This window comes from Pavona decussata, unplaced genomic scaffold (assembly GCF_977016875.1).
Source record: "Pavona decussata unplaced genomic scaffold, jaPavDecu1.1 SCAFFOLD_229, whole genome shotgun sequence".
Lineage (NCBI taxonomy): Eukaryota > Metazoa > Cnidaria > Anthozoa > Scleractinia > Agariciidae > Pavona > Pavona decussata.
This window is the reverse complement of record NW_028145634.1, coordinates 610,020-636,023: the sequence shown is the minus strand read 5'-3', so window position 1 is coordinate 636,023 and position 26,004 is coordinate 610,020. Positions and strand designations below refer to the sequence as shown.

At 37.3% G+C, this 26,004-nt stretch overlaps 2 protein-coding genes across 4 annotated transcripts; both read right to left on the bottom strand.

Moving 5' to 3' along the window:
• Positions 1–1,937: 1,937 nt before the first annotated feature.
• LOC146458757 (uncharacterized) lies at positions 1,938–9,432 on the bottom strand. Of its 3 annotated transcripts, none has more exons than XM_085090350.1 (6): positions 8,950–9,432; positions 8,679–8,814; positions 5,200–5,260; positions 4,593–4,685; positions 4,127–4,192; positions 1,938–2,417 (listed from the first exon to the last, which is right to left on the bottom strand). In XM_085090350.1, exons 1-6 carry the CDS (start codon positions 9,386–9,388, stop codon positions 2,241–2,243), a joined length of 972 nt encoding a protein of 323 aa, XP_084946476.1. In that variant the 5' UTR covers positions 9,389–9,432; the 3' UTR covers positions 1,938–2,240. The 3 variants fall into 3 exon arrangements, with proteins under 3 accessions (XP_084946476.1, XP_084946478.1, XP_084946477.1); XM_085090352.1 differs by having other exon boundaries at positions 9,133–9,432; XM_085090351.1 differs by having other exon boundaries at positions 9,028–9,431.
• A 5,442-nt stretch (positions 9,433–14,874) lies between these two features.
• Positions 14,875–24,347, bottom strand: LOC146458756 (mitochondrial basic amino acids transporter-like). Its single transcript, XM_085090360.1, has 4 exons — positions 24,093–24,347; positions 23,918–23,961; positions 23,719–23,796; positions 14,875–19,270 (listed from the first exon to the last, which is right to left on the bottom strand). The coding sequence occupies exons 1-4, from the start codon at positions 24,124–24,126 to the stop codon at positions 18,569–18,571; spliced, it is 858 nt and encodes a 285-aa protein (XP_084946486.1). The 5' UTR covers positions 24,127–24,347; the 3' UTR covers positions 14,875–18,568.
• Positions 24,348–26,004: the final 1,657 nt, after the last annotated feature.

The following is a 26,004-nucleotide window of genomic DNA, read 5'->3' as shown; positions in this document are numbered from 1 at the left end:
GTCTAAACACATTCCCTGCCACAGGAATTGATGTTGGATTGTTTAAAATGACACAGGAGTGTAACGACCCGGTTAGGTTAAATTAAAGCCCTGCTAAAATGGGCTGATGGGGTTAAAATATAACACTTTAAGGTATTCCTGGAGGCTAAATCGAATCTTTCGGATCATCACCTTTTTTTAAAATATGCGAGATTACTTAAAATGAGACCCATCCACCAAGTTTCAGAGATTAGGACTGAAGCGTTCGCGAGTAATAAGCAAGAGAAGTTTCGTTTCTACGGGGTCTTTCGCGGGGAAAACACGGACTGCCTACTGCGAAAATCCTTGCGTCTTCTTCGTTGTACAATTCCCCAAAGAGCATGATGTTGACAGATCTGTTAATAGTGCTCTCTTTTACGTGAAAGATGAGACTGTTCTGGAGTTCTGTCAGTTCTATATGGATGAAATAAAGTTATTTTCTTCACTAAAGACATCATCTTTTGCGATCAACTCGGATGCTCTTGACGCGAAATTTCCGCAAAACCTGTAATTTGAACTTCTCAGCATTACTTTTTTTGGTCTGTTGCATCATTAATATTGTTTGTAGTAATACCGCAATTCACGTCTTAGCGCGATTATTTTACGAATAAACGCTATTTCCTCTTTTCACCTCTTATAGTCAACTACCTAACAGCACACGCTATTCCAATATTTCCCCTTCAGGTTTGCTGGAGCGCCGAACATATAAGGGTCGCGCGAAATCCAAGGAACGATTATCTAGACTGCGAGCTGTCGTACTTCTTCCCCTCATGTCATGCACGAAAAGCGACGATAAAATTATGCGGTTTCGCCGATCGCTAGATCTATCGCGCGCTAGATTCGTTCTACAAACATTAGGAGAAGACAGTCTCTTGAATCTTGAAGCCAGGAGAGAACAGGAGAGAAATGCCGACGACGAAGTAATGATTCAAATTGTTCTAAACGCGTTCTCGAACCACTTCCAGAGCTTTGGGCATCGTGAAGGCTTTTCGACCAGCCTTTCGGATTGCTCACTGCCATAAATAAATCTCTTTTTGCGATAAATAAACCTCTCTTTACAATAAAAAAAATCTGTAATATATTTCTCTATGAACCGTAAATTTGATTGTTTTCCAAGCATCGCATCAAAAATCGAACGTGTCAACACACGCTGAGAGGAGACGACCGAGGTGTCGTTGCTAGGTGAAGGTGATAAGCTAAACGCTGATTGGTTTCGCGGGAAAAATAGATGCTATGTATGGGCCTTTCAGCCATATTTGGGGGCCTTATTTTGCGTTTTACCGCTGGAAATAATAATTGTGGATACTGAAATCATGGCCGCCATTGAAATAAACCGAAATTCATCGAACGTGAGCAATTTTGGGCAATTGATGGCCGATTTACGCACAGAAAAGGCTTACGATGTGTGAGATTAGGGAATATTTATTATGTTTTCTTCAAGACGATATGGCGTAGATGTTTGAAACTTGGCAGTTTTAAACTGCATGAGAAAAGGAAACTTTACACCGCAGTGCGCAACAGAGAGTGCCTTAGAACGCGAGTGAGTGGACCTTACTTTCCATGAAGGTAAACTTTGTGAAATTTCGCTCTTAAAACAGTTCAAAACAAAACTACAATGCGCACTGCGGTGAAAAGATGTGTTTTTGTGCATTTTAATCGTGTCCCAAATTTTAAATGAAAATTATAAATTCCCGTTTGCATTTGATTGATTTCAGAAAATTTTTTGTGAATGACAGCACCTTTAAATTCTTAAAATTCCAGACATTCCATTAAATATTTCTTTTTAAAAAATATTTTTTTGGAATCTATATGAATTGATGAATTAGTGGTATTAAAATGATGTCTGTATCTTAAATACTGGCTCAGAAACAATGCTTTTAATTGGTGTCAAAATTGAGCAAATTAGCCTCCAGGAATACCTTAACTTTGAAACATTCTCTTTTAAGAACCATTCCTTGAGGTGACTGTCCTTCTTGCTCCAATCTTCCAATCTCCAGAGAATGAGACCTCTAGCAATGGAAACCAGAGCGAAGGAGAGGCATTTTGCCTTTGTGGATTGCGTAAGACAACTGAGGAGCATCTCGTCGAAGGGATATGGGCGTAAAATGTACAAGGCTGTATCTATAAATTCTAGCAGTCATCTGGAATTCCAAAATGACTCTAAAAGTCGTTGTCCTTGAAAATCTGTACAAATATTTTGTAAATGTCCAGGTAGTGGAATTTTACTTCCCTCCCTTTGCATGCGTCAGGATATGCGACTTGAGATTCGTCGACTGAGCAAACCTTTTATTACAGGAATCAAACGGGCAGACGTAAGGCCGGTCACCAGTATGAATACGAACATGGGTGCGAAGGTTAAAGTCCAGCGAAAATCTCTTACCACAGCCTTCGAATGTACACTGTTGAGAATTCATAAAAGTATGGGGTTAGCACTCAAGTTACAATGAATTATTGAAATGCTTAGTGTATAACTGACCTACAGTGCATTTTGGTTCACTTGTTGTTATAGCTCAGATTCACTAGAGTTTTTGCATGTGGCCTTTAGTTCCTTCAAGAAACGTTGCTCCAATGTTTTATCAGCTGATTTGCACTTTGTTTGGTGATAAAAATAAAAATGGAAATGGAAATCTTGCCCGTAATAATATTATAGATTTTTATTACAAACGAAGCATAAAGCAATGGAAAAAACATTAGGGCAAAATTTCCTGAAGGAATTGAAGAAATGATGCTGTTCATTCCCATAACACAAGATGCTCCAACAATCTTTGTTTGCCTCTTCCTCAAACTAACTGGGGTAAACAAACTTTTATCTTCAAAACTGCGAAAGACTGGACAGCCTTCCGATTGACCTAAAGGAAGCTGAGGTTTTATCTGTTTTTAAAGCAAAACTGAAAACTTTTTAGAAAGACCTTTTACTTAATAACTGACTATTAGGAACATATTTTGCTTTTATTTATTTTGTATTTTGTTACGTCATGTATTTAGGTAGGTTTGGAGGGCTCCACTGAAAACTGCCTTGGCAAGTTGGACCCCCTCATTAAGGACGGTGCCTACTAATATCGAAGTATTTTTGTGCGGTTTATGACTATGCGGGAAAAGCAGATCTTAGGAAGGCCTATTGGAATCTAAAATGAAAATTGGGGGTAGCCACGCATTTTTCAGATATAATTAAGCAATAATATCTCTAAAAAGCGCCAAAATATGAAGCAATGTATGGGATTTTTTCCTAAATTGAAGCTTAATTATCTCTGAAAAATGCATGGTTACCCCCAATTTTCTTTCGAGATACCAAAAGCGTTTGCTAATTTCTGCTTTCTCGGCACAGTTTAAAACCGTGCAAAAATATTCCTGTATCAGCAGGCACCACCCATAGGAAACCCGAGTATCTCGAGATGCGCAGAACGTATGCGCAGTAACAATAGTAGGCACCGTCTTTAAATATTATTATTATTATTATTATTATTATTATTATTATTATTATTATTATTATTATTATTATTATTATTAAGACCACAAGCAAAAAATCCAGTGAAACTGAGCTAAAACAACAATAAAACAATCTAAAATGCACTATAGGTGAGACATGTACCAAGCCCTTCAACTGAAGGGTTTTGGATAAGACTGATGTAAGTGCTAAAAAAACAAGTCCTTTTTCGGTAAAGAGAATAGTTAAAACTTAGTTGCGTCTTCAATTTTTGACAAAATGCTTTACAAACAACAGATAGCCTATTACTTTCCTTGAAAACACAAGCAAACGAGATACCGACTCTTGACTGATTTCTTTTGGCCACAACCAATGCTTCACTTGACTTGGTTAAGAAAACAAAAGAAATCATTCGAGCATTGGTTTCTCACTTGACATCTTACAAGATAACCAGTCTGTGCCAAAAAAGGGCTTATTTAGAGCAATTTTGAATTTCAGATAAATATGGCGCTTACATTGGTCTTGCCCCACCCAAACCCTCCAATTGTAGTACAGTTGAAACTAAACAACTTGAAATACCAGGAGTCAAAACATTATTGGTGGTTGAATTACGGTAAGAGAGCGGAGAAAATTTGAGGGAAAACCCTTCTAGTACAATGATACACAAATAAACAAAGAGTTTACCTGGAATGGTTTTTCTCCCGTATGAACAAGTTGATGTCTCTTTAATTTTGAGCTCTCAACAAAAGCCTAAAAGATTAAAACATGAGATAGTAAAAGTAATTTTCCTTTTTATTGTTACTAGAGATAAAACAGCTTGTCAGAGACATTTAGATAAGGTTACTACAGTGCAACGAACTCAACAGGGGCCAACGAAAAAAACAACGCTTTGAAATTTAAAGAAATGCTCTCGTTTTTGATTGGTTTACAAATTACCAAAGCCAGAGTCCTTTGTTGTAAATGTGAGCTATGTTTGGCTGATCAATGTTGGGTGGCCCCGGTTGAGTTTGTTGCACTGTAAAAACCTGAAAAAACAATATTTACACATAATCAAATAATACATATATTAGTACATCACCCCAGCATGTATCAGTCGTACATGAACACTGATAACTAAAAGGTAATAATTATTCACAAATGAGATGTTTACCTTGCCACATTCAGCACAGACGTGCACTCGAGGTCCATGGGTGTGTAAGTGCTTTCGCATCGCAGAATTATCTCGAAACATCTTTGTACAACCCTGTGAAAGAACAAAACTATCCAGTAACCTTGCTGCTTCACAGTATTCTAGGTGATCGGACAGATTGCTTTCCGCACATGCCACTTCCAATCAACATTTTCTGGAATACTTTGGTGAACGGAAAAGAACTGCGATGTGACAAAAACTCAGGGTTCACATTACATTTCAGAGTAGAAGGCCAGTATCTTGAAGTAGGTGGTTTAGCAAACGAGTGTTTTTAAAAGCCTTTTCACTGAAATTCCAAAGTAGGTGGCTCTCAAAAATTCTGAAGTAGCTATTTTTTTAGCTGGTTGAAGGCACTTGACAAGGACCATGAAATCTACTCATGAAAACAAAACAATACTTGTTCACATATCTATTCAGTTTGGAGTATGAAACTAAGGAAGCCTTGTCAAAATATCTTGATTTAGCAGGCAAGACTATTAAAAACATTTCTGTTTTTGACAAGCAACACGTGACAATAATTGTCACTATTGAAATTATTGCTCTCCATACAGATCACTGATGAACTCACTTTGTGTGGACAGGCTATCGTTCTGGCTCCTTCTTCTTCCTTCATTTTCTTCGGTCTCATCCTGTAAGAGATCAGAAATTTTTATTAATTCCCTTAACTACAATAACAACTACTCCCACATCCATACTAATGAGAACAGTAGTGTTCAAAGGCTAGTAACTGATCTGATGACAACAATTGCACCTTTCAATCACTTAATGAGACAATTCCATAACAGATACATCAAAATTATTGTCATTGCTTTTTATTATCGATCTGTATAAATTGACACAAAACTGGTCTTGGTAGTAAATGCCGTTGATTTTACCAATTTCAAGGATGGTTTACTTCACTTCAAGTAAAATGTTGAAAAAATGCACCTCTGGAGATAGGTTCTTAATGAGGATGGACTTATAATGCATTCATTTTTAACCACCACTCATCTACGAAACTGCCACAAATATGAGTCGCTCTTCAGTGTAACAATCAAACAAGTAACAAGAGAGAATAATTTATGCTTTTGAAACATTTTGGTTCAATTTGTTTCAATATTTCATTAAACTGTTTTGACAAAACTTACTCAAGGCAAAGCAGAGATTTTGATAAGAGCTGGTCCCTGGCAAAATTTGCTGTACATGAAGCCAATTCACCTACATTTGCCACCTCCTTTGTCTGAAATTGATAGCATTCTAGCAAAGAATTGAACTGTTTTTAGCCCCCTACTCTGCAGTTTTTGCCTTCTGCTTTAAACCTTAATGAAACCCCATGCAACATAAATATTGAAATAAGTCTGTGTATCCATATAGACACTAAACTAGTTATCAGAACAGCAAAAGAGGACAGAATTACTAATTTTCTTTTCCGTAATTCCAAGTAAGCAAAGGATCCAGGATGCAACAAAAAAGGTTTTTTCCATTGTACAAAAATTAACAAAGGAACAAAGCTGCCTTGCAATTAAGTAATTAAATAAACCAAGTGCAGATAACTGTAATCATCAAAACAAATTATTCTTGCTAAAGAAATAAAATAAAATTGATCTAAAAATACTTGAGCAAATAGAATTGAACACTGGCTTTATTAACTGGACACGTCAGGAAATTAGCCTTTGAAAAACTGGTAAAAACCAGCTCCATTACTACACAAACAAGTAATATACTTTGTTAAGAGGTGTTTGAATCAGAGACGGCAAGATTCAATTCTTATCTGAACTATAGTTGATGTGATTAAAATGTGACATACAAATTCCTTAGGCCTATCATCCCAATCTCCTTACTTGTGAAAACATCATAGGGAACCCAAACATCTAGTTGACAAATGATTTCAAAATGTTGGGAAATGCATGGTTTTACATTTTGCCATCTATGATTAATTTAATTAACTATTGAGAAGAAGAGAAGAGAAAATGACAAGGATCAAAACTCTTTAGAGAAAAAAATTACTATGGATATGACTTTTGTTCTTGCTTGATAGATCTGAGCCAAGAAACTACACTGAGATGTACTTGGAAGGTTAAATGTTTATATTAGATCCCTTATCTCCAGCAGAAATTAGAGAAACTAGGCCAGAAAAAGGTGGTTTAGAGAAGAGATTGAGCTAAGACGAGGCTGGGAAAGATGTCATAACTCAATATTTAGGAACGAAAGTGTATGTCCAGTCATGCTTTGAGGTATAACACTTCTTAGCAGATAATTTGCAGGAATTTGTGGCTGACAATGGACGTTGCTTGCACTGTTTCTGAGAATGTATATGCAGTAAATGAGGCTTTGCTCCACATTTGACCTTTTTACAATTCTTCCCAGTCTTCAAGGGATTCACTGTGGTTAAAAACCAGTTCAGGGAAACAAATTTGACAACAACTCAAAGGTTACCATTGTAATTATATCATAATTGGTACACTTGAGAATCTCACTTCAACCAGTGGTAACTGAGTGGAATAGGGCAAAATGTTTAGTCAATTTGATGGCTCGTGACCTCCAAATCGTCATTTGCAGATAATTTGCAGGAATTTGTGGCTTACAATTGACGTTGCTTCGCCGTTTCTGAGAACATCTATATGGTAAATGAGGCTTTTCTCCTCATTTGACCTCTTTACAATTTTTCCCAATGGGGAGTGGAACACGGCATAATTTTTGGCCTATTAAACATCCTTTGTCCACTGAATCATTATGCAGAAATGAATCTACATTCTCTTAAAGCTTTCAAACGATGTGGATATATTATGTGAGGGAAGATTACTTATGTTGAAAGGTTGGCAAATCACTGACTGTCAGTACCTATACTGTCTGGGTGCTGTTGGATCGTGTTACAACCCAATGGCAAATCAACATAAACACACAGTCTGACAGTGTCCCTTTAATAGGTAAAAACTTAAAATGAAATTTGAGACGTCAATTTACACTTAAGTTTTTGGTGCACCTGATGCAAATCTCTTCCAAAATGGTTAAAAAGCAAGCTTCTGCCTAGACTGGTCATTCAACAACAGAAAAGTAACATCACTTGCATCCTTATTGAAACACAACATTGTGTAAGTCAACTGATATCATCATTTCCTGCTTTTAAAATGAGAGGATTCCTTACAAAACTTGATTTATAAGAACTTGATAGTGATGCTTTTCTCCCAGAACAACATTCAAATTACAATAATTCATTATTAAATCTTGTGAAACAGTATGCAATGACGTAAACAGGTGTAAGACCAGAGATTATTCGTGCCTAAAATTTACAAACCCAATTACATTTCTAGATAGGATAATGGGCCGCTTCAAATGTAAGTGCTGTTGGGGTGTCAGCGACTGACTATGCAACTCGTACTAATTTGGAGCTGAGGTAAAAAGCTACAATAATATATCCAAACCAAAAGAAGACAAGCTCATTACAGACAACTGGTATAAAATGTAAAGTACTGCTATGTTAAAAAAGATGTACAACAATGAAAACATCTGCTGCTCATCTGGTTAACTTAAAATCAATCCTGCTTCAAACGGGCCGTGATTATAATTTGCCTCAACAATTATTAACCTTTGCTGCACGTTCAAGAAATTGGTAAGCTTATGAAAGTCAAGATTTTTTTACTTCCTTGGAAAATGTACAAATAGCAAAATGAAGGGATTGCAACTGCATGTCAATAAACAACCATAGCTTGATGAAAAAAAATCTGTAATGAAAATCCATACTCTCTACAAACAACAACCGCTCAACGGTAATTTCATGGCGGAAGACAAACCTTTTGTTTGTCGAAAAACAGTGAAATTCTGTTTCCAAATGCTACAAGCCGAAAAGAAATAAATTAATACAGGTAAAAAAACCTAGACAGTGCCCTTTACCGATTTACTCTTTAATAAAAATCTCACAAGTGGGGTGATACGAAAAATTCGACATTTCCACTTTGCAGCGAAAGAGCGGCGGCCATGATGAAGTCCGCCATTTTGGTTATGAACAAAGGCTGCTGTTTGTCATGGGATTTCAATATGGCTGCCAAACTGGTCGAAAAGTCAGCTTACCTTGCAAACTCCGCTAACTGTTTCGGATCGCTTAAATCAATTCCTGGGAGGCCACCGGGAGGTATCTTTTTCCCAGTCATGTACTCCGTGAAGTCGGGAGACTGATTCAACTCTTCCTGTTGGGCTTTTTTCTCCTCTACAGCGTCACCATAGCACGTACAGAGGAAGAAACACAAACGAAAAACATAAGTTTCCTGAGCCTTGCAGCAGAGCTAAAATCTTAAAACCAACTAAATCTGAAAAGAAAGGGCGCCCATTTACAGAAACGTACCCGACGCCCACATTGTGACGGCGAATTCGCCTTCAAGAGTCTTTATTTGTACTTGCTTTTGTTCCCATTTGCGCGTACCTGAGCGTTCAGTTTCTTCATTACCACCCCCTCTCTCACTGTTCGAGGCGTTTGACGCACTCGATGTAGTAGAGTTAACATGACCCTTTCCCGATCTGCCCAGACCTTTAGTCCTGGTTCCCCTGCTTTTTCTCTGTTTTCCTGAAGGCGTCGTAGAAATAGACACTTCTTCGACGATGGCGTGCTTTGACTCCTCGATAACTTCCTCTGTCGTTTGAACTACGATTTCTTCATTCTCGGGCTCGGTCAGAGGCTGAAGGGCTATCATAGGCTGTGTCTCAATTTGAACCTCCTGTTGAGGTTCAACCATGGTTTCCACCTCAACTTCCACTTCTGCCACACCAGTAGTTAGGTCGGCCATGTTGGCGCTCGAAGCTACCTTCGCGGGGGGTGCTCACTGTCAACTGAAATGAAATATCAACCTCACTTCGAAGCCGAACAGACCACGTGGTTCATGAAATTACCAAACCAATCAGCGGTCAGTACAGGGAGGTGCGATAGCCAATCAGATTCAATCAGAAGTTATTGAAGCTTCAAAAAGTCTTGCAAAGCGGCGGGAACGCAAAGCAAATATTTCGATAAATTAACATTCGTAGATACAAATTGTAGAACAATTTTCAGATAAAAAACCAGGAAAGATTTATTTCCTGGTTTTTTATATGCCTTTGCTTCAGCAAATCCCTCCTGATCAAATTTTCAGATAACTAAACTTTCATAAAATTTTCTGTTGTGTTTTGTTGTGCTGCGATTTAGAGCAGCTGAGAGCCGAAATTGCCTTCAAATACTGTTTTATTCTCATCAGAATTGATAAGGTAAACTATTGGGTGCGGGCCTGCCACTATCACGTGTATTTTCGTGAGAGATGAGATTGAGATGCGAACGAACGTTTGCAAAACTAGAGCTATACGAGACGTATCTCGTTACCGTGGCAACGAACATAGCATATATTTGTGTCTTGATCCGGCTTTTACAACGATGGAACATCATTCTCTTAATCAAGAACTTTAAGGGCATTTTTCTCAAAATAGCCTTTTTACATCTTTAATAAAAGATATTCCAAGACGGATATGTAGGAATTATTTGCACTTTTTAGCATAGGACTAGTCTTCCTCGCAGCCGTTCTGTGTCTCGTCACGCAACGCTCATTTTGTGGGGGAGGAGCGTTGCGTGATGAGACACAGAACGGCTGCGAGGGAGACTAGCCTGATAGGACGTGCTTAAAGTTAAAAGATAAAAAAGCAACTCTGGATTTTCTGTTACAAATTCCGACTGAGTTCATTCAAGTAATCCACATTGGAATCGAGGTCTAAGGCTATGGCTCTCGGGGCGCTTTTCATTTAGCCAAAATTGTCGTTTCAACCGGTTGTAATGCAAAATGGACTCGCGGATCAAACGAAAATTTGCCGGAACAAACCGACGACCTTCGAAGGTACTCGGCTCTTTGCTTTTCAACCGGTCGGAAGAGAAATTATCGTTCCATTTGAACAAAATTTCCCTTTTCATTTTGTTGCCTTCTTGCGTCATCACGTTCGGTTTTGATCTACCAATAAGATTGCAGGTTTAAAATGAATGAAAAAGCCTTTCCATTTGACACAGAAAGATTCCAGAAGTTTGCAACCGAAAATTTAAGCTTAATTGAAAGTGCCCCTAGGCCTGGTTAACAAGAGGGTACTGAGTGTGAAATAATTGTGGCGACGTAAACTATTCACTGACCATGAAGAATTTACAAGGGTGAAGACGTGGAAAGAGGTTGATTAGCCATCCCCAACATACACTTTATTTCTCGTAAATTTGTAAAAAAAAAAAAAACAAACATTTTCTCACTGAATAATTATAAATAGAAAATACTTTTCACCGCCACTGTGATGAACATAAAACATTGCAGCCACCTTTCGTAAGCGACCACTTTTCCAAAATACTGAAAATTCCCAGTCAATTCAGTACAGTTGAAACCCTTCGTAACTGGCCGCGACCACTTTTTGAGTTAATGCCATGGTTTGAAATTTTCTCAGTGTTGTTTTTAAACTCCGGTAAGAGATCACTTGAAACATGATTCGATCTTAGGACAGGCACTGAGTAGATAATTTGTGTAACTGATTTAATTTGTAAATGTGACGAATTTTTACGTTAAATCACAACATAAGTTACCGTCTGCTGTCTCCCGTGTCGATTGCATCGAACTGTCGTGTTCGTATTTTGATTTTAATGTCTCATTAGCAATATTAAATGTGATATAACGAGACCTTAATTCTTGCTTGTGGCTAGACATATAGCCAAGAGCGCCGGAATAGTTTCCACGTTGCCAGGTCACACTGCCCGAGCGTACCTGTTAAATGGAACTTTGTCCAGATGCATTTTCTTTTTGTAGACATCAAGAAGAAAACCGAACTGTTTCTTTTCTTGTAACTGTTTCTCTTCTTTAGTATTAAAAGGCCATAATGCCGTGAGGTTTTTCATGTTTTTGGTTAAAAAAATTTTCAATAGGCCTTATCACGGTTTTCGACGCCATTTTGACGAGTAGGCAAAAAGGCTTGAAATAACAGTGTTTGTATGGAAATCCGATGTCAAATAATTTTCATAAAACATCGCTTCTGAAAAATTCATGAATTGGAAACTTTTGGCACTAGGAAAAGGAGTTTAAGAAAAAAATTGGAGGGATGTAGCTGTGCCAGAAAGCGTTCAGTCGTGTTTTGAACTTTCCATACATTTCCCTGTATTTTTTTCCCGCGAACTATTTTTAATAGCAGTCACGGCTGTTTCGCTTTACAGACAAATGTATGGAAAGTTCAAAACACGACTGGACGCTTTCTGGCACAGCTACATCCCTCCAATTTTTTTCTTAAACTCCTTTTCCTAGTGCCAAAAGTTTCCAATTCATGAATTTTTCAGAAGTGATGAGAATTATTTGACATCGGATTTCCATACAAACACTGTTATTTCAAGCCTTTTTGCCTACTCGTCAAAATGGCGTCGAAAACCGTGATAAGACCTGTTGTGTATCTTAGTACACCAGTACACTTCTTATTAGCAAATTTCAAACCATAGGCCCACCAACGGGACGATCAGGAAGAAGCACAAACCACAATCAATTTTTACCAATTCCAATAAAAAAAAAAGAGAAACTGGAAAAGTCGACCCAACGTTTTCAAATTAATTCTTTTTCATCCGCCCATCCTTCACCAAATACGGTACACTCATTAACAAACATTTTCTTTTCACCAGCCTAATGGCCATTTTAGCATTTTGAATCATCGTTTTTAGATATCTATATTTATGAAAATCTACTGTTTAACTTGTCAAGGCAACTGTTAAAATAGATGACATGCCACTTTTAATCCTGGCAAGTGATAGGCATAATAAAATTTAAGCACGAAAATTCGTGTTCACACAATCGGCCCCGCCCCGTGCCCGGCATCAGGGAGCCACCCTTGAAAGTGATGTCCGGGTACTCTGCTCGAATTTTTCACAAGGGCACCGACAAAAAATTGCGTGCAACTTTGTGTCCGCAGCCAAACACCGTTCCAGTTTACCACTGAAGTGTTAATGGGGCCTTCATATCGGTGCCAAAAAAGTGGGCAAAGCGCTGGCAAGCAGGGGCCAATCTTGTTACGCAGTTTTCAGGAGCCCCTAATCTCTTGTCAAAAAAAATCTTGTTCTCCTCACTTATCCGACATTTAAAGTAGGTTAAAGACCCAACAAGACCCTATTATTAGTTACCGAATATGAACATATCTTGAAATTGGGTGGCAGCTGTAGTCTGAACGTCTCGCCGTTCCGTTCCAGCACCAGGGCACAGCACTTAAGCTTAAGTGTCAAGTGTGAATGCGCAACTTTGCATCGTGTGTCCGAGGCTGATAACGATGATCTTACAGGTAAGTACCTTCATTCAATCTTCCAGGGAGCCTTCAGAAACAATTAAAACTCCAAATTAACAAAAAAAAATTATAAAAAAATAAAAAATAAAAAATATGTATAACTTCCGTACACAATAATTGCAACAACTTCTATTCTTTCCTGTAGGTCACCGCTAAATTTCCTCCAAGTCTGAATGGTTTAAAGCAATTTTAAGTAGCCTGACTTTCCAGTATGTACACAGCAGGAACCAGGCTTCTGTTTAAACTGATCGCGTGGCATGATGGAAAGACACTATCCGTAGCTGCGCCGCGCGCTAGTGTCCATCCGGCGAAAGTTCCCGGACAGAGTACTCGTCCGCGAAAAACCTCCCATTTATTCTTCCAGTTCATCAAGGAAAAGGTTGGTTTCATTGCATTTTTCCTGTACATTGTTCATCCGATTTTTTTCATTTCAAGCAATTGGTAAGCTGTAAACTGAAATGTCAGTGTCTCAGCTTCTTCTTTTTTTCATTTTTTTTCAGGACACCTTTCTGCATATCAATTCGGCGAGAAAGTCTCCTGCTTTAAATATTATTATTATTATTATTATTATTATTATTATTATTATGTGCAGAAGAAAATTTAGTGGTGAACAATAATGGACTGTGCAATAATTAGCAGGAGAGGTGGGGGTGGGGGGTGGGGGTTGAGAAATGGGAAAGAGGTGGTGAAAAATAGGGCTTTACCCCCCAACCCCAGACGAAAAACTAAATATGAACCCTCATTCATACAAAAAATAAATGAGACACCCCCCAAACACACACACACACACCTAATCCCTTATGTGGTAAAAATAGAAATGAAAGTCAAAAGGACAACTCCAAGGACTGTGGTGTTAAGTTTTCTTACTTCAGTTTCACTACTTCCTTATCTACTTACAGCAGGGCCTTTTGCTGTTTAAGTAGTTCTTTCAACATTTTCAAGCTGTTTTTATTGTCAAACCCAGCCAACCTGAAACACAAAATAAATTCCTCAGCCCTTCAAAAAGTCTTTGATTGGTTAACAAAACTCGCACCACTTTCTCAACCAATGAAAAGCAAAACCAAAACGTGCTCGCACGCGTTTTCCCGCGCTTTCTGTTACGTCGGTTACACGCACTTGCTTCGACTTCTGATTGGTTCATTGCGTTAGTCTCGTCTGCCCTGATTGGCTAGAACTATAAGCTCAGAGCTTCGATTAATAAGCTGAATTATACACGCATTTTGATTGGTTCTTACTTATGATCTATTGGATAACAGACGCATAGATAACGTCATCATTAACAACTTCTGCTTCTTTATTATATAAAACGGGTCCAGGAGCTTATGACGGCTCCTGATAAAACAAATAGATTCCATGTTGCCAGGCGTCTGTTAAGTAATGGATCACAAAAGACGTCAAAATATGGTAAGAAAATCAGTGACACGCTCGGCTGTGCCTCGTGTGCCACTTTTTTGTTCTTGCCACATTTTGACGTCATCTGTGATCTATTACTGGAATCTACTGGAAACATGGAATCTATTTGTTAAATAATGGTATTTTGGAATTAATGTTTGGCCGATATCCAAGCTAAATATTCGATACCACCGATCTTGTCGAATCACTGGTTTCCCTGAAAAAAACTATTGATACTTAAATCTTTAATCGCGATAATTGGCAAATAGCAGGCGATGGGTGTTCAATGTTGCTAGTCGGTAATATTAGTCAGATTAGTACGACTGTTTGAAAGTAAAAAAAGGATTTCGCATGAACAGCCTCTGTCGCGACACGAGAAAAGAAGTACCTGTAGTCCAACTGTCTTGAGCTACTGTTTTATGTCACAATCTGTCACAATACAAATCGTGGACGGTGACGTCGCAATATCGAAAAAGATGCCGAATATCGGTAAATATTGCACCCATATCGTATCGATTTGAAACACTGGTATCGGTCCATCCTGATAGGCCTCACCTAAAGCAATGTCCAACACACTAAATTATTCATGAATACACGTTTTTATTAATGAACGCCATTTCCATTTATCCCACCATACAAAACCCTTCTCCAAAAAGTTTAAAATAGTCATTCCTATAATACAATTCCTTTGTATATTTGTGTGAAAAGAATGCTCGGTCACAGAGACCAAATTCGTTCCGTTTAATAATTATTGTGATTTTTAAAAACTTGCATATCTGGGACTACATGCCCTGTTTTTTGGTGTTATTTTAAAATGCAAAGGAAACCCAGAAATAATGGACCTGAGAGGCCACTTTAACAAAACATTTGCACTTGTAATTTACAAGCTGAGCCCTTGATTTTACGTGTGAACACAAGCGAGAACACAATAAACAGAACAGAGAGTAAAAGATAAATTAAATCGGCCCCAGATTTCTCTAGTAGGTCTTAGATTAATTTTGTCTTGTATTTTGGATAAAATTTTCAATTAAAGATTATTTGAGAAAAGCACTTGATATATCATTCTAGGAGCAATACATGAACAAAGAAAATTAGATTCTTAGTTTACTTTCCACACAACATAGAAATCTCCATGATGTAGCACCTTTAAGAAGCTTTTTTGAGCATTGCTCCCAAATAGTGAGTTACCATATTTAAAAACTACTTAGAAAATTATGCATCTTATAGCTTCTACATAATCGCCTTCTACATCAGAGCATCTCCTATGGAAGACAATTTTCACAAATTTCACCTACTCACTTCAATTCATCAATTCTACCATCAAACTGACATGGCAACTTTTCGGTGCCTTAAATATCTAACATCTAACTCCTTTCTGCATTGACTGGAAACTTGCTACTTAAATGACTAGATAATATTTACCAAAAATATCATTAATATCCAATATTATGCAAATTAATAAAAGTAAACATCTTGCAAAATATGAATAGATACCTTACCTGGTGATTGCATAAATAAAAATACTTTTTAACCTTAGATGCCTTTAATTTACCATTGCTGTTTTTTGTTTATGCTAGGCATCAGTAAGTTCCAAGTGCGATCCCCCAAGACCATCCCATTGCCCTTCAGGCAATTTCTGACAAAACCATTCTCAGTGGCGCTAAGCTAAAGAATCTATACTACAAGTGCATATTCCCCATCAATAAATGCAGCCTCTGAAAAGAAAATGAAATTCAAATTTGGTCGAGGTCGAGAGGAAAAGGGGAGAGGAAGAGAGAGGCCGTGAAGATTGCACATGGAATGGTAGTAAGACTGTAATTTGCTACTTTATTCTTCTAAACCTTTCAGAAACATGCCAGTAATTTAAGTTTGCTCAATGAGACTGGAAAATACAGAACTGTCAAAGTACTGAACCCTTCTAACAGTATGCAAAAGATGCGACCTGTGGATCCCACCAACCTGAACTTCATTGTATTCTAAGATGTCCACTATGGTGATTGACAGAAGTAAAAAACATAAGCATTGGCTAGGTCCTGAATTTTCCAGTTTGCATGTCACCGACTAGCCTCCCTTACAGATGCTCTTTTGGCTCATCACGCAATCTTTCCTCCCCAACGTGACGAGCCAAAAAGGCATCAGTGAGGGATGCTAGTCACTGAAAGGCACAATAAGCTATAAATTAAACCACCTAAGTTGTGGAGTATTTAAATACCTGTTTTGTCGCGAGACTACTTTCCATTACTTTAAGCATCCTTGCAAAAATACTATTTACAGTGTTCAATGCTTTGTACCTGATGCTATAAATACCTTATCACGTTTTAGTACCCATGGCATAAAAAACTGCCAACAGCATATCTGAGTACTGTATTACAGTCAATTCAGGTCACGCCTGACCAGTATTTCCGAGAATGAAATGAACATTCGAATTTCTCTTCGTAATGTCCAACATGTGAATGGAATGTTGAACATTGTTTTGGAAATCTTTCCGAAAAAGACGCATCAACAGAAAAGAAAGATTCAAAATACTTTGGAAACACTGTTATTCTTGTCTTGAAATACCTTAATTATGCAGTAATGTAAAGGAAAATTCATAGCTTAATACCATCAGTAATCAAGGGAAATTTCTATGGAAACTCTGAAATCTTGTTGGCAATGTTCAAAACTGACATGTAAATTTCGAAACTCCATTCAAATTTCAAATATACCGGTCACGCGTAACGGGAATTGACTGTAATTTTATGGAAAATGATAATTACCTATATGTTACAGAAAAAATTGTTCCTTGATCCTGTCGTATTATTGAATTATTGATCATAGATTGAATTATCTATATATTTTACTCTTTTGAGTGCGTACATGCAAACAAAATTAGCATTTACCTTTATCTCATAAATGTTGTTCCTCTTTTCATTATGATGAAACTCAATTCATGAAAACATCATTAATTTAACTGCCAGGCATGTACAGTACATACAAACATAAATAAAAAGTGAATGCATTGGCCAGACTATGGCATTGCCCTTAAAGGGAAGCTCCACTATTGCAACAAAATGATATTAAATTGTTCAAAATAATAGAGAGATTTGTGTTTGCTGCAAACAGCAAATGCCAGGCTGAAATTTTCTCTTTGTTGAAAACAATGAAGCTTTTTTGGTTTAAGCTTATCTCCACCCAGTCGCCGACAGCTATCGAGCAAACACGAAAAAGAGAAAAGTGAGTACGAGAAACACAAGTTTATGCATTTTAGAACAAACAGTGGCTTGACATTTCCCGTTTGGCGTTAGCCATGAACGCGAAACTAAATCTCTCTAATGTCTAAATTCTAAGGTTTGGTTGAAAAACTTCAAAACAAAATTACATTTAGTGAACTAAAAAATTGGAAATGATTATCGCCTATTTTCGCATTTAAGTTCCCACACTCTGCAATTTTGGATTTTATGACGTCAGTCAGTTGTCACTATTTTCAGAAAGCTGGCGCCAGTTTCGTGAAGCCCTGCTAAGTTCATATGTATCCAAAGCATTGTTTTGTGACAAAAGTCTATTGTTGGACTAACAACTGACTATTGTTGAGAAAAAATACTTAAAATAGACCTTAAAGGACCCTAGTCAGCCTTCGCCATTTTCGATGCCATTGAAATTATTGATATTGCATGGTGAAGCGAAATCTTATTGCCGAAGTGTAAGTTGTGTTCCTGAAAGTATGTTTCATTATCTTTAGTAGTTTCACAGTGATTTCGTTCATTTCGACATGCTCCGAATAAAATAGAATAGCCAAACTCTCGCATATAAACAAAAATCAAGGTGTGGCTGACTAGGGCCCTTTAACTTAGGAGCTGGCTGGCTAAAGTTGTGAATCTGGCTCCTGAAGTTCTTATGTGAGACACAACTGGGCAACACATGATGTCATGAAACCCCAAATGGTGGTACACAGAAAAGTTAAAAACACAAGTTGGCAAATGAGCGAATACAGTATTTGTCTGATAATGAAATATTTTTCCACTTTTACCATTAGACTGCATTTCCAACAATTTACTGTCAACTTATTTCAAGAGTGGAGCTTAATGCATAAGTAAAATTATTATGTGATTGACTATAATATGTACAAGCAAATAATTATAATAATTTTAAAAAAGTATCCGCAATCTTTTTGTCTGGATCGAATGAGAGTGGTGCAAGATTCTATATTAGCAAAGATCACTTGGTAAGCCCCAAACATTTTCATGGCAAAGACCTCCAAATTTATTTCTGAATACAGTTTGAAGTCTTGTATAATACTAAGCCAATTCAAGCTGTTTTTCGTGGTTTCTGGCAAGCCTTAGAATTGTCATAACAGTTGCAAAAGTAGCTGCATTGGTTGGAAATGCTCTTAGAACTGTCGCTGTAAGTCCTTGTGAGAAAGCACGCAAACCACCGTTGCTGTAGGTCTTTCTAATACAATCCACAACGCTATGATATTTACCATCTCCATCTGCCTGGAATCTTGATTTTACAACGTCAATTGGATATGTAAAAACCCAAGAAGAGATACCACTCATCCCTCCAGCCAAAAGCAATCCCAGAGGACCTATACAATCCATGCTACTCCCTTCTGGTGTGAGTGCAGAACAGTATAATTCAAATGTCCCAAAGTAAATTGCAAAGCTGGGAGTTTCTCTAATAAGTGTCAATCCCATGCCCTTGTAGCAACCTTTAATTCCACTTTGCTTGTAGATTTTCTGCAGGCAATCAAATGAGCCATGGTACCCCTTCTTAAGAGTCTTGGCTGTTGAGTTTTGAACTTGTACGCGGGTTTTTGCTAATTCCATGGGGCAACAGACAACAGACTGAACTGCACCAGCAATACCTCCGGCAATACACTGGCTTGACAGCCCCGGCTCCAGGATGCGTAGAACATTACCTTGGACGCCAAAAATAATAGCATTTATAAGCCCTACTCCAGCCATGGGGGACAACATGCCTTTGTATAGGCCAAGTACCTGTTGTGACAAGAAAATAAATCAATAAGGTAAGAGATAAACAGAGCAGAATAGGGCAAAATTAAAAAAAATTCATACTGTCTCTTGTTTCATGAGGAGTGCCAAAATTAATGGTTTTTTGAAAAAATTTTTACAGGGCTTGCAAAAGATAAGTCAAAATTCACAAGTCTTGTCATTTCATTTATTGAATGGTTAACTGTGTCTTGGGGTCTATATTTTTTTCCGAAAACTGTCTTGGAGACTAGTTTTCATGAACCTGAAATCGCTTTTCATGAAGCTATCAGAAGATTGTGCAATCTACACAATGTGATGTCTCTCAGGTTAGAATTTTGAAACTATTTGAAAATTGGAATAAATGTGATGGAATATTTTAAGCCTGGTGAATAAATTAGAATGATGTATAATTCAGTAAGTGACACAGTCATACTTGGAAAAAAAAAAAAAAGAATCTGAGCACTTGACAGATTTTTCTTTTCGAGTATGCCTGTGTCACTTACTGAATAATACATTGATCATTTTCATTTATTCACCAGGCTTAAAATATTCCATCACATTTATTCCATTGTGCATTTGCCACACATTGACATTCCAATCCTAGCAGTATGCAGGATGATTGTCCCATGAACCTACATGTAGTTTAATGGCCTTAGCTCCCACGAGTCTCCTGTAGCTCAGTGATTGAGCATCCAAACTAGTATAATCGGAAGGTCTTAGGTTCGACTCCTGATAGGAGCACTTGGATTTTTTTGTTCAAAGTATGCCTGTGTCATTAACTGAATAACAAATACATCCTTCTTATTTGAAAATTCCGGTCTAGCATTGCATGCTCACAGAGTAAAACACCACTCATTTATCATTAATTTTTGTAGAAGTCTCAAATTTACTACATGCCACCCCTTATATGGGTGAATTTGACAGGAAGGGGGGGTGGGGGGGGGGGGGACAGATTGCATTGCATGATATTCAAAGTTCAGTCCTTGCAAAATGTTTTTTAGTAGTAGCAAGAGAGCTCTAGACTTTTTTTTTTAAATGTCTTCATGCATATAGACCTGTATCTGTATTTTAGTTCTTAGAGGCGAAGCTAAATAAATAAATAAATAGATAAATAAATTAATAAGTAAATAAATAAATAAATAAATAAATAAATAGATTAGTCTGACGGGCTCTTGGGGAAATTTAAATGTGCACTAAGTGGGAAATCATTTTCTGCAGGTAGCAAATTGCCAGCTGCTGGTACTACAATTAAGTCTGACCTGGCAAATTAGACTTGTAAGCGTTTGAGAAAAACCTGTTATAACATGAGCAGGAAAACTAGACAAATATGCAGTGAACATTGACATCTGTGAACTTTATTCAACTGTCTGAGTATTATAAACTCAGAGATGATTGGTGAATGTTATTACTTGAAAAGAATTACACGTACGCTGTAAACAAAATAAATAATTTATATTAAATAAAAAGACATTAAACTGGATATATTAAAAGGGCCATGATACAATATCAAAGAAAAAAACTAAAACAGATACTAACAGTAATTAATTGTTATCTAGTGACTGTGATCAAAATTTTACCTTTCCTTTTATCTTCAGCATTTGAAAATATAGGAGGAAAGTACTACCCATGCAACTTAAAAGTTGTAATTCCAACGGGAAGCTTGATTATTTCAAGCATAATTTTCACATTCGGTTTGCCGCCATTACTCAATTAAAAAATGTCTGCAAACCACACGGAGAGTAACTTGGGCCGAGTAAAATGTGCTGTCATGTTATCCCTTCACTTCACTGAGAATCATCCCCACTGTCTTCAAAACTACCACTCGTATTAGAACTGGAATCAGAGCCACATTTGGTAAAAGTAGGGGAAGAACTTGAGCACTTTGACTGCTTTTTCTTGCTGTGCGATGCTACCGATGATCAAATGATGTCATGAGAGGGAAGCCGCTGTACAAAATTTATTGGCTCAAGTAGTTGCTGTTTGAGTAATGGGGGATGCATTGAACGTACTTTTGGGCAGCCTTTTTAAGGGTATACAATTGCCAGATATGGTCTGAATTATAAATAAATAAATATTAAAATTAAATATTGCCTAAATATTGCCTTCAAGCCCAAAAACCTCGACGAAAAATTTTTGTTCCAGCAGCACATTAACAATATTATTTATATTTTTCCAGGGACATCCAGCTTGGTTTGAGAAATTATCACAAAGCACAGGAGTGCGTTTGATGCCTATACCTTGCATAGCAGAAATTTAGCTATGGTGGAAAACAAGCTACAAGAATTAAGCTCTACAACATGATGAGCTGGAGCAATATACAAGAAAAGTTAATCTAGAAATCATGGCATTCCCAAGAGAAAGGATAAAGACTATGTTAATTAAAAGTTGTTCTTGACCTAGCAGAATGCTTGGATGTTGAACTTTTATCAGCAAACATTGACATCATCCATTGTCTGAATAAAGATGAGGAAAAACAGAGGCCAACTATCGTCCGTACTACTGCAGTAAAGATGAAATGTACAGAAGTCATCTAAAGCTTCATAATTTGAATGTACAAAGTATGGGTGCTATGAAGATTTTCATTAATGAAATCTGACCGCCTAGAGGGCGGCTTTATTCAAGAAAGTTTGCAATAAGAGGCGTTCCACTAAAGGCTGGCGAGTATGGACAATGGATGGCAACTCTGATATTTATCAACACAAGCACTGACAGCAACAACAAAATTAGAATCAAAATGATTGAGGACTTGGAAAAACTGTAAACATATAGCTAAAAAAGTTGTATTAATTTATCTTTTTCCTGTTGTTTTTTCTCATCATATTGTTATCAAAATTTAAATCTCTCGCTAAAATATCCTTTTTTTTCCTGGTTTTACATTTCCCAGACATGATTCTGTTTGATTGTATATATCCCAAAACTTGGGAGGCAAGTTACTTGTTGTCTTATTAGTTCTAAATTTACTCATATGTATGCTTTGCATCTTTTTTTTTTTTTGATTTTTTTCCCCACACTTTATTTTGTGTATTTTCCCCCTCATTTATATTGTCTTTGTTTGGCATACCATAGAGCTGTTATGCAATACACGATTGTTCAATTAGAAAAGCTGTCTTAGATATACCCCAATAATATGGCTTCCAATACAGACTATCTCGGCTGGACATCAATGAGATTTTAAACTCTAGTCATTATGTCTAACACCGTTTACCATATTCCTGTATCTTCATATCCCATATGGGAAATTATACAGCAATCAATTTAGATTTAGATTAAATTAAATATAGTTTCACTAAATGTGAGAGGGTTATGCAATCCAAAGAAAAGAAATGCAATATTTGCATATTTAAAAAATCAAAAAGCCACAATCTTCTACTTTCAGGAAACCTTTTCCAAACAAGATGAAGTAGTATGGTCTTAGGACTGGGGAAGTCAGATAATATTCTCACACAGCACTGGAAATTCCAGATAGGTGTGTGTACGCTTTTGAGCCATGATAGCAAACTTTCCAAAGTCTATACAGTTATCAAATAAGCCTACGTTTTCAACCAACAATATACACTAAGATATCATACCACTTATTGCCATCATGTAACTGCTTCTCGCCTTTTGCTAGAACCTAACTACAACGTACAAGTCATTCCGTTACAGCTTCTTGTGTTCATGAAAACTGGCTCAAGGTTAATTATTGAATGAACACACCTCCTGCACGCCCACGATAGCATGTGACATACAAATGCCTGCTTGGTCGCTCAAGCAGAAACGAAAGAAATCATGAAAGAAACAAGTCATAGCCAGGTTAGAATGTGAAATACCCAGCCACTTATTTTCCAATCACTGAATAAGAATTGTCTTAGCGGCGAGACAAGAGGTGCCAGACATTCTAAAACCGCTCTCATGTCTGTAAGATAACGTGATATCTGCTGTTCTCGAAATATCATATTTTATCCGCCCGCCTTGCTAAATTAATGCGAATAAGTAAATGACTTAATTAATCCACGCAACAATACCTCGTAGAAATTTCCAATCAAAAATTCACAAACGAGCGTTTTTACGAATAAATATTACTGGCCAAATATTTTACTAATCAAGCAGAAACTGTGTGGCCTTTAGATGCGATCGATAAGAGTCATACAAACCAACTTTTCCAGTGTATCTAAGTTATATTTAAATTTAACATCTGTGAATTTTGTTACGGACTTTAGAGTTGAATGTAAGCTTAAGTCTTATTGTTCAAAACATAACATTCTATTTGAAATACTTTAAACACAACAAAACGGTAACTTGAGTGTCCATTTCATTGACCAAAAGACTAGACTACACCTAGAACTCGTACCACCGAAAGAAGTATGTTCACAAATATTTACGTTCAAGCTTAGCCCAATCCGGCCCTCCCTGGAATTTTCATATGATTATAGTTCGACAAAATAAGAAGCTTGTACGTGACCAAGTCGCCTTACCGTTTCTTGCTTTATTATTTGGGCAAAACAATTTGCTGTCCCCGAGTATCGCCTTGTTACTTGCGTCTGAAGGCGAACCTAACATATTACAAAAGAAAGAAATGATGACCAGTTATTAGAATATTACTAGACGCGACACGTCACAAATATATCCAATGCAAAACGTTGCTCGCTATTAGGTAACAATCAGACTCCTTACCTTCACGGTGTCGAAGGGATGCCCGACTACAATTCCACTCAATCCTAGATAAAAGAGAAAGGACACTTTAAACTTCACCCCATTATGGTTTTGGTACAAATTATTTAAAATCTCCTGCGGTGAACCATCCGAGAACGTTTCATTTTTGCTATAAGACTTATATTTATGATCAAACCTCCAAGGCATCCCGCTATAAAGTCAAGCGCCATGAAGAAACGAACCGAACGGAAACGCCACTTTAGCGAAACGCCTTATGAAGAACTAACGGTGTTCGCCTTCCGGCACTGCAAGCAAATGTCCGTGTTGTATCACAAAGTAGATGTCTTAAAACTCCACGCATCCTCGCCACACAACAGACGTCCCCCGTCATCTTCGTCGCAATAGCAAATATACAAAAGAAACAGAAAACAGGCGGCTTTACGACACGGGCACTCACCGCCACGTGAATTGAGAGCCAATCAGAAGCGAGCGTATGCGCACAAGTTGAAGCAACCTTGCGTGCGCGCGCGCGACAATTATTCCATTTTGCCGTGCGCGGCAAAACGAAATCAATTTGTTCAATTTAGTAAATCCAAGACATTTCAGCGAGCATCACGTTTACTCAGCCAAAACAAAAAGTTTCACGCAATTTTCTAGACCACTGCATACACGCAATCCTCTAAACTAGAGTATAATCCGAAAGAATTTTATGAACAATATTTTCGAAACTAATCTTTATTCCAGAAGGAATTTCTGACTCGCAAAATGTTAAGCATGACAGTTTTGTAATCGACTATCCGGTATCTCGTCAAAACACTTTCTAAAACTTTGTTGGGCAGTCATTCCGGCTATTTTAGGACTTCTTCAAAACGTGGTAAAAGAACATCAGTCACGCCACACACGTCAATTGTCCACGTTTTGCTCAATGACGTTATTCGTGCTTATGTTTTCTCCAATCACAAACTCTGCTTCACCAATCAAAACGGGAGTTTAACGCTGTTCATGTTCATTGTATAAATACTGATAAAAAGTTGAAGATCTTTAAAAGGAGAGGAAAACTACAAAACTACAACTTGCGTGCCGAATGGTTTTAAAATCGCGTGTGTTTCTTAATTACCATATTTTTTCAGACAATAGCCAAGGGCGATTTTTTTTTTCGCACTGAAAAGGGGGCGATTGTTCGAGGCAGGTGAATATTTAAAATATTTCTTCCGGAAGGGGGGCAATTATTAAATCGAGGGGTGGCTATTATTCGAACAAATAGGGTAGGTTTCTTTGTTGTTAATTTGCAAACTCGTAGTCACGTCACCAGACTATATTTCCAAACAAATGCAAGTTGTCGAAAGTAAAATTGTATTATTAGATGCCTGTTTCAATTTATCTGATTCCGCTGTTTTAAGCTTTGTAATATCATAATGAACATTTGTAAAGTCACACGTGTGCTGTGACTACAGTTTTATTGTTGATAAAGCCTTTTTACTTTTTTACTTTACTTTAATTTATTTTTAGAAAACCTAAGTGATGTGACCTCCATCTTAACCCCACCGGATCAACAATTCAAGCACAACTTATGAAAGTCAACTCAAGTAGTTTAAGGCCTGGGTCAAGGGCTTTTAAGAGGAAAAATGGTTTATTCTAGACAACTTTAACAAATTCAATGGCACTGAACTGAAATTTGGAAGATAAAAAGATCTCATCATTCTGAAAATTTCTAAGCATAATAAGTAGTGCTATAGATCACGTGACATGTCACGTGATCATTTTTGTGAAAAAAGCAAAGATTTGACAGGTAGGCGACGGTTTTAAGAGAAAACATCAAACAAAAACGCGTTTCTAATAAAGATTAAATATCTCCATTGCTTCACGTTTGGAATGATCGTCCATTGTTCTCCAGAAAAAAATTATCAGGGCAAAGGTCATTTTTTAGTCCACAATTCAACCTTTGATTGTTAATTTCTCCAATTTAAAAACTTAAGGACAGTCATTCCAAACGTAGAAAGTTAAATATTTAAAATCTGCTTCGGAAACACTAATTCAGTTATCTTTATAAAGAAAATTCGCCGCCATATCGCCGATTTACGAAATTCTCATTTTTTGGTCACGTGATG